This window comes from Aristolochia californica, unplaced genomic scaffold, assembly GCF_029961685.1.
Source record: "Aristolochia californica isolate CCGP_79_NKW_82.1479 unplaced genomic scaffold, dmAriCali1.0.hap1 SCAF_12, whole genome shotgun sequence".
In the NCBI taxonomy this organism is placed as follows: Eukaryota; Viridiplantae; Streptophyta; class Magnoliopsida; order Piperales; family Aristolochiaceae; genus Aristolochia; species Aristolochia californica.
The window spans coordinates 982,508-998,335 of record NW_027181793.1 but is presented as its reverse complement, the minus strand read 5'-3'; the positions used below and the strand labels follow the sequence as shown (position 1 = coordinate 998,335).

Here is a 15,828-nt window from a genome sequence, read left to right as displayed (position 1 = left end):
AAATATATATTGGAAACCTGATTTGAACTCAGACTCAAACTCGATTAAAATCTTTAGACTCAAAGTCAATTATAATTTTAGGTTTGAGGCTGAGCTCGAATTTGAGCTCGAGTTTGAAGTATTCAAATACAACTAAAGTCAAATATATATAAGTTCGAGTTTAGCTTGGTTCCATGTCACCCTTCTTTATAAGGTTCTAAAACTCAAATTTCGGAGTTAACAAATGCAAGCTCACTGCTTTACCGGTTCGCAAAGTAAATGTCTGTGCCTCCGCGAGGCCGAAACCGAAAAGCTTGACTGTTGCATAAAGTACCCGTTTTGTCCCACGAGATATTTTTACCTGTATTTCCATAACTTCATATAAAATCGGTAATTCGCTGCTTCGGTCATTTTCAGACTGTCCGCCTTCTCTCTTACAAGGGTTTCTTTTCCTTATTTCAGCTCATTGAAGTTTCAAAATTTTTGTCGATTCTCGATCAGAAAAAAAATCGAAGGGAAAGAGATTAATATAAAAGCTAGGTTTTTTCTTCTGTGGATTACGAACCTGAAATTTGTAAGGTGTTTTCATTCACCTTCTCCTTCCGTCAACTTTTGTAATTTCTGTTTGTTCGATCTCCAGTTTATTTTATGAGACATTTACTGTCCGTGGTCTCACTAAACTGACCACATAATGTAGTAGACTAACTGTCCACAATGCTTCTTTTTGCTTGCGTTTTTTATTATATTTAATCGCTCGAGTTTCTGCTGCATTTCTCTTAGTTACTGTTGCCCGATGCTTGATGTACTCAATATTTTTGCAAGACATTCATCTTTCTGGTTTTAATTTCACTGTAATTGTCTCGAACATTTATTTTAATGCATTTTATGTGTGTTTATGTGTATCATGGTGCCGATCCCTGTTTGCTCTGTTGAGATTGATGTGTTTATGTTTTTCGTACACTTGCGCTTCAGTTTCTTCAAGTTCTTCATTCGTGTGTCTGTAAAATTATCTGTTTATTTAGAACAAAGTGATATTTATCTTTCTATTTCTTTTCTATTGTAAAGTACTGCATTTCAGTTATTTTAAGTGATTCGTTGGACCTCAAATCAGTCTCATCCACTTTATTAACCGAAATGTGCTTCATCCTAAATGCCTTTTTAATTTTTTTTTAATAAAACCTTTTGTCCATAATTTTTCATTGTAGCCGTTTCTGGACTATTTGAATTGCAACTTTGAGTTGCATAGAAAGTACTGAAGTTGTTATCAACCATTGATAGATCACCTGCATAAAGTGGTCTGGATCTTGAGCAGAAAACTTTTAAGATCAGGATATAGATGTCATTGCTAATTATTATTATGTTTTTTTTGAAAAGGTAAATATGCATAGTACAAGAGGGGAGATATCCCCAGATTACAGGGGGAAGGAGCTTTGAATAACTAGATGGCCTCAGGAAACTCCCTCTTTGACAAAATCAGAATGGCTAATTGTCAATCTGGGTATATGTCTCCACTAAATCTGCCATGTGGAGGAGAGATGTAATTGCATCAAATATTTAGCCTAGTCTCCATGCAGGCTTAGTTTTCCCAGCTTCCCATGAGATTACATTTGCCGATTCTGCCTCTATGATTCAGTGGATTATTCATGTGCCATTAAGGAGTGCAGTGGCCTGGGCATTGTGGAATGGCTGTCCCCAAGGGGTCCTGTGTAGAGAAAAATAATGGATCCATTTCGATCTTTCAGGCTTCCACCAAAGCTTGCTGGACATGGATTTCCAAGTGATTACCTGTCAAAATTTAGCTTCCTCTACCCTTGGTGGGGAGGATTTCTTCCGCTGTTACAGGGGTGGGTTGTCATTCAAGTTTATGATGTATTCCCATGCCTTCTTACAATGGAGCTTGGGGAGGATGGCATGTGCTGGAGGTCCAAGGCCCATAGCCTTATTAGATGCATGGATGGCTCTATGATATGTCCTGGAGAGCTGCATGAGTGCTTGATTGCTCTGCATGGCCCAGAATGTCATTGCTAACATATTATTTGGATTATATTTGTTTCTTTAGTTACTCTTCATTTCATCGTTTATTGCTGTTTTTTGCGGATAAATACAGGGAAAACAAATACATGCAGTCCTTTCTACTTCTAGTGGAGCACTGATGGTTTTTGTCCATTATCTGCAGATAGAGTGCTGTGTCTGGAACAGATTGTGTCAAAATGTCAAACATAGCTATTAACAGTATATTAGAAAAGGTGTGCTTGAAGGGATTATTTTCTATTTGGCAAGTTATTCTTTTATATTTAATATGTTAAGAGATATTTTGCTTTTAATTTCTCTTTGTGGTAGAAATTCTCTCTATGACCCTTATGCCACTTTTTTTTTGTTGTCAGATGACGGGAAAAGATAAGGATTACAGATACATGGCAACTTCAGATTTACTAAATGAGCTAACTAAGGAAGGATTCAAAGCAGATGCAGAACTGGAGCAAAAAGTATGCCAAACTGTCTTGCAGCAACTTGACGATGCAGCTGGTGATGTCTCAGGACTGGCTGTCAAATGGTTTGTCTTTACATTTTTTTTTCACTCAATTGCTAATGGGTTGTGATTTTGCATTCATTTTACTATTAGAACTTGTTTGATTGTTGCAAGTACAGTATTTCCTTTTTGTATTTCACGTTCAAAATAATTTTCTGAATTTGCTTGTGTTTGTATGAGGTCATCAATAGGCTAGCTGCCAAATGCTACTGTTTGTGTGTTCTAAACTATCTGATGGACGGTTACTAACTGGAGTTTTAAAGTAAGGTGGCTTGCGGTAAAATGGGAAGAGAAGAAAAGGAAAAAGAGAGAATGAGAGAAAGAAGCGAAAGATAAAATGAAAGAGAGGGGTAGAGAGTTTCACGTTAAAAAAATATGCGAGAGAGATTGGTGTTAAATTTCATTAGGTTGGCGTGCTTGAGGAATGAGGAAAACATGAGAGAGAGAGAGAGAGAGAGAGAGAGAGAGAGAGAGAGCATGTGTTGTATGTTTTTCCTCCTCTAGATAGCCCTATATTAATAAAATGAAGTTAATTAGAATCTAAGTTAACTTTCCTAGTTACAGGCTCTCCTCTCCAGTCTTCGTGTTTTCAAAGATAGATGCAGTGGGCCCCTCCAAGTTGAAGGGGATTCAAAAGTGGTGATTGGATGGTGCGAGAAAGTGTCTTCTCCTCCATGGAGACATTGGGATATTTTTAAGGAAATTTTAGATATTACCTCAATTGTTTCTTGTTGTTGGACCCACATTCCGAGATCCGCAAATTCAGCGGCAGATGAACTTGCCAGGCAGGGAGCTACCCTACAATCGCTGGTTGTAAGGGAAATACTCCCTCAAACTTTGTAATTTTCTTTTGTTTTATTAATACATCTTTTCAAAAGAAAAAAAAAAGTTAACTTTCCTAGTTACCCTTCACACCAAACTATAACTTGCTAAATTAAATATAAAAGAGACAAAGCACAACTAGGAAACATCCTTTTTTAGTCTAGCTTTTTCTTTTGACCTTGCTTCTCTTATAAGACTTGTCTTGCAAGAGATTCATCTTAGATTCCCTTGAAGCTTGTGAGAAATGATTTACATGAGATGCGTCTTAGACTCTTTGTTATGATTTCTTCAACACTCCCTCTCTAGCCAGTGTTTATAACTTCAGTTTGCAAATAATTTTTTTTAACAAATTGGCAATTTTTTCTGATCTTCAATCTTCAATTTTACCTTCTTCAATAATTTTTTTTTGAGAGAAAGGTGTGAATATATTGCAAAGAAGAGAGAGGATACAATACCTAATTAAAGAGGCCTTCCTCCACAACAAGTTGTTGGAGGGAAACACCCTTTTTAGCTCGAGTGTCAGCTAAATAATTAGCAGATCTTGGAATGTGATTCCACTTACATTGAATTTGGGAAATTAAAGTACAAATGTCTTTAAATAACTCCCAATGACGCCAAGGAGGCTTGGAAGACTTCGTACACCAATTGATAATAACTTTTGAGTCGCCTTCAACATAGAGAACTCCCTCTAGCTTTTGCTTAAAAATTTTCAGCCCGTTATACAACCTGTGTAACTCAACACTTGTTGAATCTGATATCCCAATTGGACCCGCATATGAAAAAAGAAGGTTCCCATTTTCATCATGAATTACTCCACTGTATCCAGCAGGTCCGGGGCATCCAAACGCACTTCCATCGAACTTTATTTTGAATTGCCCTACGGGAGGTCTAGATCAAATTGCCATTTCAGGAGGTTTACTCGGAGAAGACATTTCTGCAATAAGTCGCTAGTTTCCGCGCAAGTTTGATCCATGTAAGTTACAAAATTCCATTCGTAAGAGTACCCAAGATGACACTTGCCCTATGATTCTGTCACATAGGATTTTCCATGGAAGAGATTTTTGATTGAATTTTTGTTGTTTCTCTCTTTTCACAAATTCCAGATGCCCAACACAACAAGATATTAATATTTTCCCCTGTTTGGGAAGACGAGCTGTTATAATAGTGAAGATTTTGCAAAATCACTCCTAGCCAAATGACAAGGCTCTATACAATAGTAAAAACAAAAGGGTTAAGTATGGAAACTATTTTACGGCAATGGAAAAGAGTCAACTCACTTTAAGGGTGACTCAAAAACACCACTTGGATAAAGAATAAAAGAATTAACTCAAACTGGATGCTGGACACATTCTTGTTCTTTGTAAGTAGTGGGTCTATAGGCATTACTCTAAATGATGAAAAATAATGACAAATTGAAAAAATACTAGATAAACTCAAAGATATAAGTGAAAGATACCAAAATTCATACTTTAACGACTCTCTAAATTTAGAAATTTCAGAAATAAGAAGAAGACATATAATGTAATAGTACTCAATACTTCGAAAGAGTCTCTAAATTTAATGACTTTATTAGGAGACATTTATCAAATCAATAGATTAATGAGAGTGACCAGTTTTGACACAATAGAGGGATTAACAATTCAAAAGAACCAGATTTCTTTAATGGCCTTTGATTTATTTATTTATTTTTGTCATAGAAAGTAGCTTAAATTGGGAGCAAAAAGTTTACCACAATTGACCAATGATTGGACTATCATGTGAACCACAAAATTGACTAAAGATCCAGAAATTAGGGGCTTTTGATAAGATTGAACAACAAGAATAAAGTAGACATAAGTGAGATAAAGCATGATAAAGTTCAAAACAGATCAACAACCAACCTAAAAGTAAAGTACAACACATAATTCAACTAAAGAGAATAACACTCTAACAACTGTGTATGGAGATCATTTCAAAAAAATAAAAAAAAAACTGTGTATGGAGATGTCCAAAGAAACAACTTGGTGTTCCAACAATTATAGAGTAGTTCAGTTAGAAAAAGAAAGTGTGGCTAGAAGACCCAAGGACCCCAAACGAACATGATAGATAAACTTGCATGTCCAGAATATAAGAGAACTTTTCTAAAAGGAAATTTCCTATGAAAAGGGAAACTCATGCTCAAGGAAGGAAACTTGAGATTTAGGCAGTATTCAAGGACAAATAGCTTGCATGTTATTGTTAGTATCAAAATAGGAAACTTTCCTGAAATAGAAAACAATATAAACTCCAAGTTTAAGTAGGAAACTTTGAAAAAGAAACTCTTATTGGTAGAGACTTGCATAATAGTTTGAAAACAAATAGGAGACTTGGGTAAAACAATAATAGCAATTCAAAACAGAAGGAAAAAAATTGGGCTTAAAATTCGGATTTCCGCACGCAACAAGCTTCCAATATGACTTTTGATTTTTTCGATGTCAATATCTCTCTCTGGAAAAATCAAATTGAGAAATTGTTTTTTGGGATAAAAAACAGATTCATAGAGCTTTATCTTGACATATAATTTTTTATATAAATTCTTGTTCTTGATGGTACAAATTGTCTCCCAAATTGAAGCTTTCTGCTGTCGTTTGAAACTTTCTGCTATCAACTTTGTTACTTCAAATGTTGATTTCTCTTTCTATGAAACTTGTGTTTGCCAAATTTGTTTTGCATTGTGTTGAATTTTTGGAAAAGAGAAATAATTCATTGACTTGATTATAATGGAGCACAATAAGACTCTTCTATGAGACTTCCTTCCATGAGTCTCCTATTAGATTTCATAGTAATTCTGGCTCTTGGAGACTTATTGCTATGAGAGTCATGTAAGACTCTTCCATAGGTGTTCTTCAACACTCCCACTTAAGTTTGTGAGACTTTAGCTTGTAATTAAAAGATTCTTGGTCTTCAAGAAAAAAATTCTTCATATTGTACTCCCCTTGAATTAAATATCCTGGTTACATAAAATTTGATTACCACAATACGTGAAATTTTTCATTTTAGGTTGTATTTTTTTTTTCTCTTATGATAACAACACCCATACTTCTCCTTGGGACACCTTGATAGAGGAGATTACTACAGTTATTTTTTTCAAATTGGGATCGACTTCCAATTTGTGGGGGGGAATAGAAGAAGTATGAAGGATTCTACTAGCTCAATCAAGCTTAGTCACTTTCTTTACTCTATTAATTTGATGTATGTCTTCTTCTTATTTTCCATATGCATAAAAATTTGAGTGCTCCAATGGTTGCACCTCCTTCCCATTTATTTTCTTTATGTGTAAGAATTCCGTGTGAAAGTTGTGTTGTAGACATAAACTCTCAAAAAATTAAAAATATGGGTGATAAAAAGAGTTGAAACTGACCTCATAAGATTTCAAATAAAATAGTGATAATAATCACTAAATAGGGTAATGCTTGTCACTCAAAGGACGACAATAAAAGAACCCATGTAAGGGCACCAGTAGAAAACTCTCAATGGACTTAAAAACACTTGTAAAAAAGAACGAACCTAAGCAACACACCAATGGGTTGGACTAAAAGGGTAAATGAAAATAAGAAAAGGATGGTATGAGAAAGGTAACAGAGTAAAAGGGTTATGGAGGGATAAAAGGAAAATAAAATAACAAGCATGTAATAATAAGGAGACTGTAACTATGTAACGGAAAAAACTTAGCAAACCAGTTCGACCAAGTATGACCACAAGGGAATTTCTAAGGAGTGACTCCTCAAGGGAATTTCTAAGGAGTGACCAATTTTTTTGGGAGTTGACGATGCTGAAGATATACAACCGATGTAGACAAGCAAGTCAACACAAGAGAGGAGACCCCAAGCCAAATCGTCTTGTGCGATCTTCCTCAAACCAAAAAATAATTTTATTAACATATCATACCAGAGAAGGAGCATATACCGAGGGCAAGCATGCCAGCCCACCTGCTGAGCCATAAGAACCAGCATCCTTATCCCTGACTCACGAAGACATTGATGTCCCAAGGATTCTCAGAAAGTGAGACCAAAAAAGGCCCACCACCATCTATAAGTGGAAGAGATGGATCCTCCTGGAGGGGGAGTGCAGTAGCTTCCAAAGTAGAGCCTAGTCTGAACCTCCTTTCCTTCTCTCCAATCTGCTCTTGGCGAAAGAAAAACACGAAAGCAAGTCTGGGCTCTGCATCTCAAGTTCTGTTCACAACACATACTAGATAAAAAATACTCTTGCAGGAGCAACTTTCCCATGGCTCGAACTTTTCATCCTTCAATGCTATATTCTAGAGCTTCAAAGTTTTGAGATTCTTTGAGTCTTGAAAAGACCATACAGTGAGAGAGGTCCCAGATTTAGCTAACTTATTAGCAAAAGAATTTGCCAAACGGATTACATGGTTCCAGGAACATGAAATAACAATTATAACATCAGAAATGGAATGCAGGGTAGACCAGTGACGCCAAGGGGGAGGAGCCAATCGCGACCCCCAGCTAATAATGACACTAGAGTCTTCTTCAATGAGAAGATGTCCGGATAGTTGCTCCTTGAAAATATTCAGACCAGGAGTCTTTGTCGGGCCCGCCATATGAGCAAAGATTCACCAGTTACTACGAAGCAGCATTCCCATAAGGGTAGAGAATTCTCGACGAGAGTGAAGCCAACTGGTAATATGACCCACAACCAACTCAATAGAGCGCTTGATGCTACTGGACTTGCAGTTAAAACGCCGATTATTGCGCTCTAACTAGATGCACCAGGGCATGTGGGCAAGATAGACAGATAGGAGGATCTTTCCAAGCTTGGGAAAAAAGGGTATCTCTAACTATCTGAATGGTTCCAATGAGGTCATGCTGGAGAGCGAGTTGAAGATTTATATTTTGGAAGACACTCATCTAGACTTTCCAAGAATAATTGCAATGGAGGAGGACATGCTAGATTGATTCATTGCATGCATTGCATAGAGGGCAAATCACATTTGGGCTTGAAAAGCCCCTCTTGATAAATTGTCAACGGTAAGAATCTTCCCCTTAATAGTTGTCCATATGAAAAATTGTGAGAGTACGCAGTGGCCACCGAGAAGAGGCTGCTCTTGTTCGGCTTCCAAACAATCTTATTTGGAATGCATTCCTGGACCACAATAGGGGAAGATTATCAAGAAGTGCACATAGGTCATTGGTCTCACCATCACGGAGGCCCTGCCTGAAGTGAAAGTCCCAAGATTGGTTGCGCCAAACATCCGCAATGAGGGCCTCTTGCCTAGAAGTGATGGCAAAGAGAGAACCGAAGGCCTCCGTAAGGGGTTCGTTCCCGCACCATGCATCACGCTAGAAATGAAGTCTATGCCCGTTACCCGCATAGAAAGAGGTGGCACTCTTGAAGAGAGGGAGCAGGGGAATGAGAGATTTCCATATAGGGGATAGGCGTCTGTGCCTCCCCCTTTCAAACCACCAAGGATGAGGGCACTGTAAGTTGTAAGCCACCATGGGTTTCCAACAGGAGACTCGTTGAGTATTAAAGTTTCAAATTCACTTGAGGAAGGGGGCTTGGTTCATTTCTTTTTTGGGGCGGACACCAAGCCCGCCAAGTATTCGAGGCAAGCAGACTTCGTTCCAGTTGACCAGATGATAGCGAAAGGAGTCCTCGAATCCTCGCCATAAGAAGTGTTTCCTGGTGGAGTCAATTCTTTTGCAAACAGAGACCGGGCAATGCATGAAAGATAGATAAAATTTGGGATGCCCACTAGAAAAGACCTTGTGAGAGTGAGCTTTCCCGTAGTGGAGAGTAAATTGCCATGCTAGGTAGCCAACTGACGCTCACACTTTTCAATTAGAGGAAAAAAATGGTTGGCATTCGGTCTGCTGTCGAGTAGAGGTAGGCCGAGGTAGGTCGATGGAGTAGTCCTCAGAAGTCTGCTATATGCCCAAAAAGTCTTGGGGTCGATGTGATAACCGAAGGGAGTAGTTTTCCTCCAGTTTATCAATTGACCCGATGAAACCTCAAATAATCCCAGAAGGGCCAGAAGTTTTCTGACCTGGTCCATAGTTCCCACACCAAAGCATATCGTGTCATCAACAAACTGTAGAATAGAGATGTCAAACTCCGCAAGATCAGATTTAGGCAGCAACCACCCCTTCTCCTGGCCAAGTAGACCAAGGAAGAGAGATACTCTAACGTTGAATAACAGCAAGGACAGAGGGTTGCCTTGTCGGATGTTGCAAGACCCCTTGAAGAGACCATAAACAATACCGTTGTTGAGAAGAGAATACATGGCGGAGGAGATGCAGCTATGGATCCAAAAACGCCATCTTTGGCCAAAACCCATTCTGGTGAGAAGGTGGTCAAGGAGCCGCCAATTGACCCTATTGAAAGTCTTTTCAAAGTCCAATTTGAGGACAAACTAAGGGAGCTTAATAAAAGCACTTTGCCTGTGGTGAATGACCAAGGGCAGGACAACTTTAAGCTAGCGAGAATCTTATAGGTGCTTGTGGTGAGACTTATAGGCTTGAAGCCCGAGGGTTGTTCAACATTTGACTTTTTGGGAACGAGGGCAATGAATGAGGCCCCAATACTACAGTAAGTAATCCCTCGACGGTAGAAGTCATGGACCATGGTAATAACTTCTTCTTTAATGGTAGGCCAGCAGTGTCGATAAAACTCTGCATTGTAGCCATCAGGACTGGGAGCCCTATCACAAGGAAGGCCAAGGGTAGCCTTTTCAATTTCACGCACAGAGAAAGGGAGTTCAATCTGACCAGTAGATGCTTAAGGAATTCTCTTAAGGTGGACATGCTAGATAAGAGGCCTCGATTGGAGTAGATGGCAAAACCCTAACTAAAGGACACCATAAAAAAAGGGTAGAAACATATAGCTGATGCAACTAAGGAAACTTTTAAAGTTAAAATAGAAAAACATATGATTTCAAATGGAAAATAGATATAACAATCATTAAGTAGGAAGAACATGAACAGGATTGTGTGGGAACAAAGCCCTTACGTCGGACACTTTAATTCGAAGAGGTGCCCATGTCCCGGATCCTCTTTGCCCCTTTTGTCAAACTTCTACAGAGACTATCACCCACTTCCTCCTACATTGCGAGTATGCCTTTTTTGTGTGGACCAGCCTTTTAAACAAAATCGGTTTCCAATTCTGTTCCTCTCGTAATCTCCCTTCTACCATCCTCTCAATCACAAATACCAACCTACCAAAACTCGAAAAAATATTAATATTTTGTTGTGTGGGACATCTTATTTGGGCATTATGGAAAGAAAGGAATAATCGAAAATTCAACCTGAAGTTTATTTCTAAAGAAATATTGGTTGAAAAAATTATTGGTCAAGTTACTTCGTGGATTTTATTGCAAAAGGAATTTCGTGATCATCGAGGGTCAAACTTCCGAGAAAACTGGCACATTGTAGCTAAAATGTCCTATCCAGCAAGGCCCCCTCTAATGGTGAGTTGGTCCCCTCCCCCTATTGGCCGTTTTAATTTGAACTTTGATGGTAGCGCGTACGGATGTCCGGGCCCTGCTGGTTTTGGTGGAGTTGCTCATGATGAAAATGGGATTCTTCTTTTTTCTTATGCCAGGCCAATTGGAAATTTGGATTCTACAACGGCTGAATTAACTGGATTATTAAACGGACTTTGGATTTTCAAAAGCCGTGCTTTTGGGCCCCTCTGTATTGAAGGTGACTCAAAAGTTGTTATCAATTGGTGCGCAAATAAAGATCGTCCTTTGTGGCGGCATTGGGATATGTATTACGATATATGTAATTTAATTTCTCCTTTCAATTGTAAATAGAATTATATTCCTAGATCTGCTAATCATTTAGCGGATGCCCAGGCTAAACTAGGCGTCTCTCTCCAACACCTTGTTGTGGAAGGAGGCCCTGTTTAGCAAGGTATTGTAATCTCTCTTTTCTTTTAATACAGCTTACACATCTTATTTCAAAAATAAAAAAGGATTGTGTGGGAAAACCACCTACTTAAGGGCAGCAACGCATATCCTGGGACACAATCACTCCCATGCACCTAGTCACAAGAGAGTTCTCTTTATAGTCTGAAATAGACTAGGAGAATGGGAGAAGATATATTTCAAAGAGTTCAATTCCTTTGTAAATACATCACTTGAATGTAATCAAAGGTAGCACTTGAACACATTCTGACGGTGCTTAAACATAAACTTCGAAGAAGCAGAACTGCAGAGTCTTGAAGTCAATCTAAGAACTTAGAAACCCTTGTAGCCGAAATCTCTAATACCATGCAGACCCGGCAATGAGCTTAAATGAAGCAGAACCCCGGCCTTCCTCTGGTTACTGGCATACTTGTTGTTGTTGCTGTAATTCATGAGAGACGCTAGAGGCCTTTCGAAGAAAGAAAGCTTAAAAGATGAGAAAGGGCCAGCAGGGAGAAGATGGATGACTGAAGTTCAAAAAAGTATAGAATGAGAAAGGGCTAGCAGAAAGAAGATATAAGACTCAAGTTAAGCATTGATTTCCGACACAAATTCAAACTACAAGCTCAGAAAGTTCAAAGCTCAGGAAGTTTAAAGCTCCTTCCGATTCAGGGCTCTTCTTTCCTATGGAATCAGAGCCCAACAATAGACAAGATGCCACTGTCTAAAACCATACGTGCAGCTTTACCCTTTGGTAGGCATAAACCAACTACCTAGACCAATTCTAATCAGATAAGTAAATGACAGACATTTCCTGGCCTTAGGAAGATTCTGCAGAAAGATTTGTTCCTTTCAACTAATCAACCCCGACAAACATCATATTCATCAAACACCAAGTGATTATTTGTTCCTTTGCTATATCCAAATAAACATTGACGGATTGTTAGCAAGCAATATATCTCATTTACTTTCTGAAACAGATTTGGAGGTGACAAGTTTTGTTGAGAGAAGTCATGAGATTGGCTTCTGAGCTTGGACAAATCATCCTTAATGCTCACTTCTCTTTCTATCTCCAATTTCACATAAAGACCAACTGGGAAATCACTAGCCCGGAGCAAAACATCCATAAAAAAGTACCCACGGCATGGAGGAAAGGGGAATACAGCTGGAACCCAGAGATGGAAACAAAGAAAAGCAGAAATCCAGTAGAGAAAACCCTGAAAATATACCAACCGGTATGGGAGAATAAGAGGTAGGGGAGCCAAAAATTGCAGAAAAAGAAGTTGAAAGGAAACAGAGTTATTCTAGGGAAGCTTTCCAACGAGTGCTTGTATTAAGCAAGAGGATTAAGAGAAAGAAAACTCTGATTAGTAAACTTCTCTGTTACCTTTTTTCTTCTTCTTCATCTTCTTTCCCATCTTCTTTTCTTTCTTCATCTCAAAATTTGCTATCATGTGGAAATTTCAATATATAAAGTGGGAAGAGAAAAAAGGAAAAAGAGAGATGAGAGAAAAAGAGGGAGAAAATGAGAGAGTGATAGTTTCACATTAAACAGCATGGAAGAGAGATTACGGTTTGAAAAAACTCCCCTTTCCTTTTTTTAACATAAACTTATAATAGACAATTAATATCCCTGCTCCCCCTTATACTCTAGGAAACAAGATTTCACAGGAAAGTACTTTCCTAGAAAACTAAGAAGTCTACATAAATTGAAATTACATCTTCTAAGATGGTTAATGGTTATTATTTGCTAGATGATACCACTACTATAAATGTAACGCCGTCAGTTTCAGCTGTTTTGCATCATGGAGTTATAGTAAATATGGTGGGTTCAACTGCTCTTAAATATAATGCTATGCATGTGCAGGCAACTTTTACTGTTTCTAATACTGAGAGACAAACATTATGCCTCGTATATTCGTTAATGAGGGGCAAATCTCTCTTTCTGTTTTCTGTTCATATAAAAAAAAAAAAAAAAAAAAAATCTCTCTTTCCATTGTAGTTTGGTTTATATGGTTGTATGTCAAGTGGGACTTTCTTTGCTAAATCCTACTCTTGGGACATGCTCTTGAGTACTTGGTGAAAGATGAAGGTGTCCTTTTATAAGAAAGCATGTCATCAGCATTTATGCCATTTTCCCATAATAAATTACAAAGGATAATTAAGTTACTTCTCTCTGCTGTAGTTTGGCTCCGCTGGTGAAGAAGGTCAGTGAGGACAGGGTTCTAGAAATGACGGAAAAGCTATGTAACAAGTTGTTGCATGGAAAGGACCAGCATCGTGATATTGCTAGCATTGCATTGAAGACCATAGTTGCAGAAGTTAGTACCACCTCTGTTGCACAGAGAATTCTTATATCTCTTACTCCTGAGTCGAGGAAGGGCATTACTGCTGCTGTAAGCTCCTACATAAACTAATGCGCCCTTAAATGCCAAACTGTGGCACTTGCTCAAAGCTGAAACACGTAATTTTTTTTTTTTGTTTATGCCAGGGAATGAGTACAGAGATTAAATGTGAATGTCTTGATATCTTATGTGATGTTCTCCATAGATTTGGCAATCTCATGACTGCAGACCATGAACTTCTTCTTGCTGCTCTCATGTCTCAACTAAGTGCTACTCAAGCTAGTGTCAGGAAGAAGTGTATCTCATGTATAGGTGAGCTGTTGTAAATTCTGATCTAATTCCAGTAGTTCTAGTCGTTCACATGTTAATGTGAAGTCAGAGGGAAAGATATGCTGACAATTATTGAGACTTGGGATCTGACCTGCGACTTTTTCTTGTAAGACGATACATTCTGATCAAGTACCTTTTCTGCATGATAGCTTCCCTTGCCTCAAGCTTTTCAGATGATCTCTTGGCTAAGGCAACTGTGGAAGTCGTTCAGCTCTTGAAAAGAAAAGGCCCAAAACCTGAAATAATTCGGACAAATATACAAATGATTGGTGCCTTAAGGTAAGTTTGAGTTACAGCTTAAGCATGTGATGTTATCTTTTAGTTGTGGTTGTTTTGTCATGTATAGGATGTCACTTGGGTATATAAACTTCCTCTTTAGACATGTATCTATTTTATTGTTTTTATTCTTATCTTTGATTGAACTTGGGCATGTAATTCAAAATTCAGTCAGTCAAGAATATTAATAGATCTCTTACACGTCTATCCATCTCTATTGCTGTTTTGTTTGTATTGAAAATGTACTTGATGAATGTTCAAATTATAACTGTTCATGATTTAGATTTGGCCCCAGTTCACCTATTTAACTTATATTCAGCATTTGCTGGCAGTGTTCTTATGCTTGTTGAAGCATGACTTTTTAAGCTTGCTGTATTCATTTCCTTGAATGGAATTTGGGATCTGATTTGGAGGCTTTCTGCTATCCCTTTTACAAGATCACTTATTTTTTTTTGAAAATAGGGTGTGAATATATATTGCAAGATGAAAAAGTATTACATACCTAGCTAAGGTGGCCTTCCTCCACAACAAGCTATTGGAGGGAAACACCATGTTTAGCCTGATTATCTACTAAATGATTAGCAGATCTAGGAATATAATTCTATTTACAATGCATTTGGATAACTAAAGTACAGATATCCTCAAATAATTCCCAATGCCGCCAAGGAGGTTTTGAAGATTTCATACACTAATTGATAACAACTTTTGAATCGCCTTCAACATAGAGAGGGCCTTCCATCTTTTGCTTGAAGAGTTTTAACCCATTGTATAGCCTGTGTAACCCAGCACTGGTTGAATCAGATATACCAATCGGTCCAACGTATGATAAAAGAAGATTCCTATTCTCGTCATGAATCACTCCACCAAATCCAGCCAGCCTAGGGCAACCAAACACACTTTTGTCAAAATTTAATTTGAAATGTCCCGACGGTGGTGGAGACCAAATTGTCATAGGAGGAGGACGCGACAGGAAAGGTATTTCCGCAATAAGACGCCAATTTCCACATAAATTTGATCCTTGTAAGTTCTGAAATTCCTTTTGCATGAGTACCCAAGAGGACAATTGCCCAATGATTCTATTGCACAAAATTTCCAGGGAAGAGATTTTCGATTAAATTTTCTGTTGTTTCTCTCTTTCCAATGTAACCCACACAACAAGAGATTAATATATTCCCAAGTTTGGGAAGATGAGGGCTTGTAACAGTGAGTATTGTGGAACGTAATGATTGAGATGGGCAATATTGCAACCCAATTTTGTTTATGAGTTCGGTCCAAACCAAATGAGCATACTCGCATTGTAAAAGGATATGATCAGCGGTTCCAGGAGAGGAATGACAAAAAGGGCACAAGGGGTCCGAAACACTATTTCCACATTGAATTAATGAGTCGGAGGTTAAGATTTTTTTCGACATGCGGTCCAGATAAAAAACTTCGCACGAGGTGGAATGTTAAGGACCACACAAAAGCAGTTGGATGAATTGGTTGATTTGCTTGGAGAGAGATCAAGAAGTGATAGCGCAGAAGCAGTAGAGAACGTACCTTACCTGCACGGTGTCCAGATGAGTGTGTCTGGAGAGTTTTTTATTCTTACCGTTGAGAGACTTGTGACAAGATCTGCAGCTTCAAGGGCTTCAACGTCTGACAAAGCTCGTCGGAGATCT

At 38.3% G+C, this 15,828-nt stretch overlaps 1 protein-coding gene across 3 annotated transcripts in view; it reads left to right on the top strand.

Annotated features, from left to right (window-relative positions):
• Window positions 1–396: 396 nt before the first annotated feature.
• The window catches only part of LOC137945298 (cullin-associated NEDD8-dissociated protein 1), a 44,618-nt gene continuing 29,186 nt past the window's right edge, over window positions 397–15,828 (top strand). For 2 of the 3 annotated variants that reach the window (XR_011110976.1, XM_068791115.1), the window contains exons 1-6: window positions 397–558; window positions 2,156–2,225; window positions 2,364–2,533; window positions 13,402–13,612; window positions 13,708–13,873; window positions 14,041–14,170. Coding sequence is in view for 2 of the 3 variants with exons in the window: in XM_068791115.1 (XP_068647216.1) it covers window positions 2,190–2,225; window positions 2,364–2,533; window positions 13,402–13,612; window positions 13,708–13,873; window positions 14,041–14,170 (713 nt within the window). In the remaining variant the exon portion in view is untranslated. The remainder of the gene's footprint in view (window positions 559–2,155; window positions 2,226–2,363; window positions 2,534–13,401; window positions 13,613–13,707; window positions 13,874–14,040; window positions 14,171–15,828) is intronic. The other variant, XM_068791116.1, reaches the window with a different exon arrangement.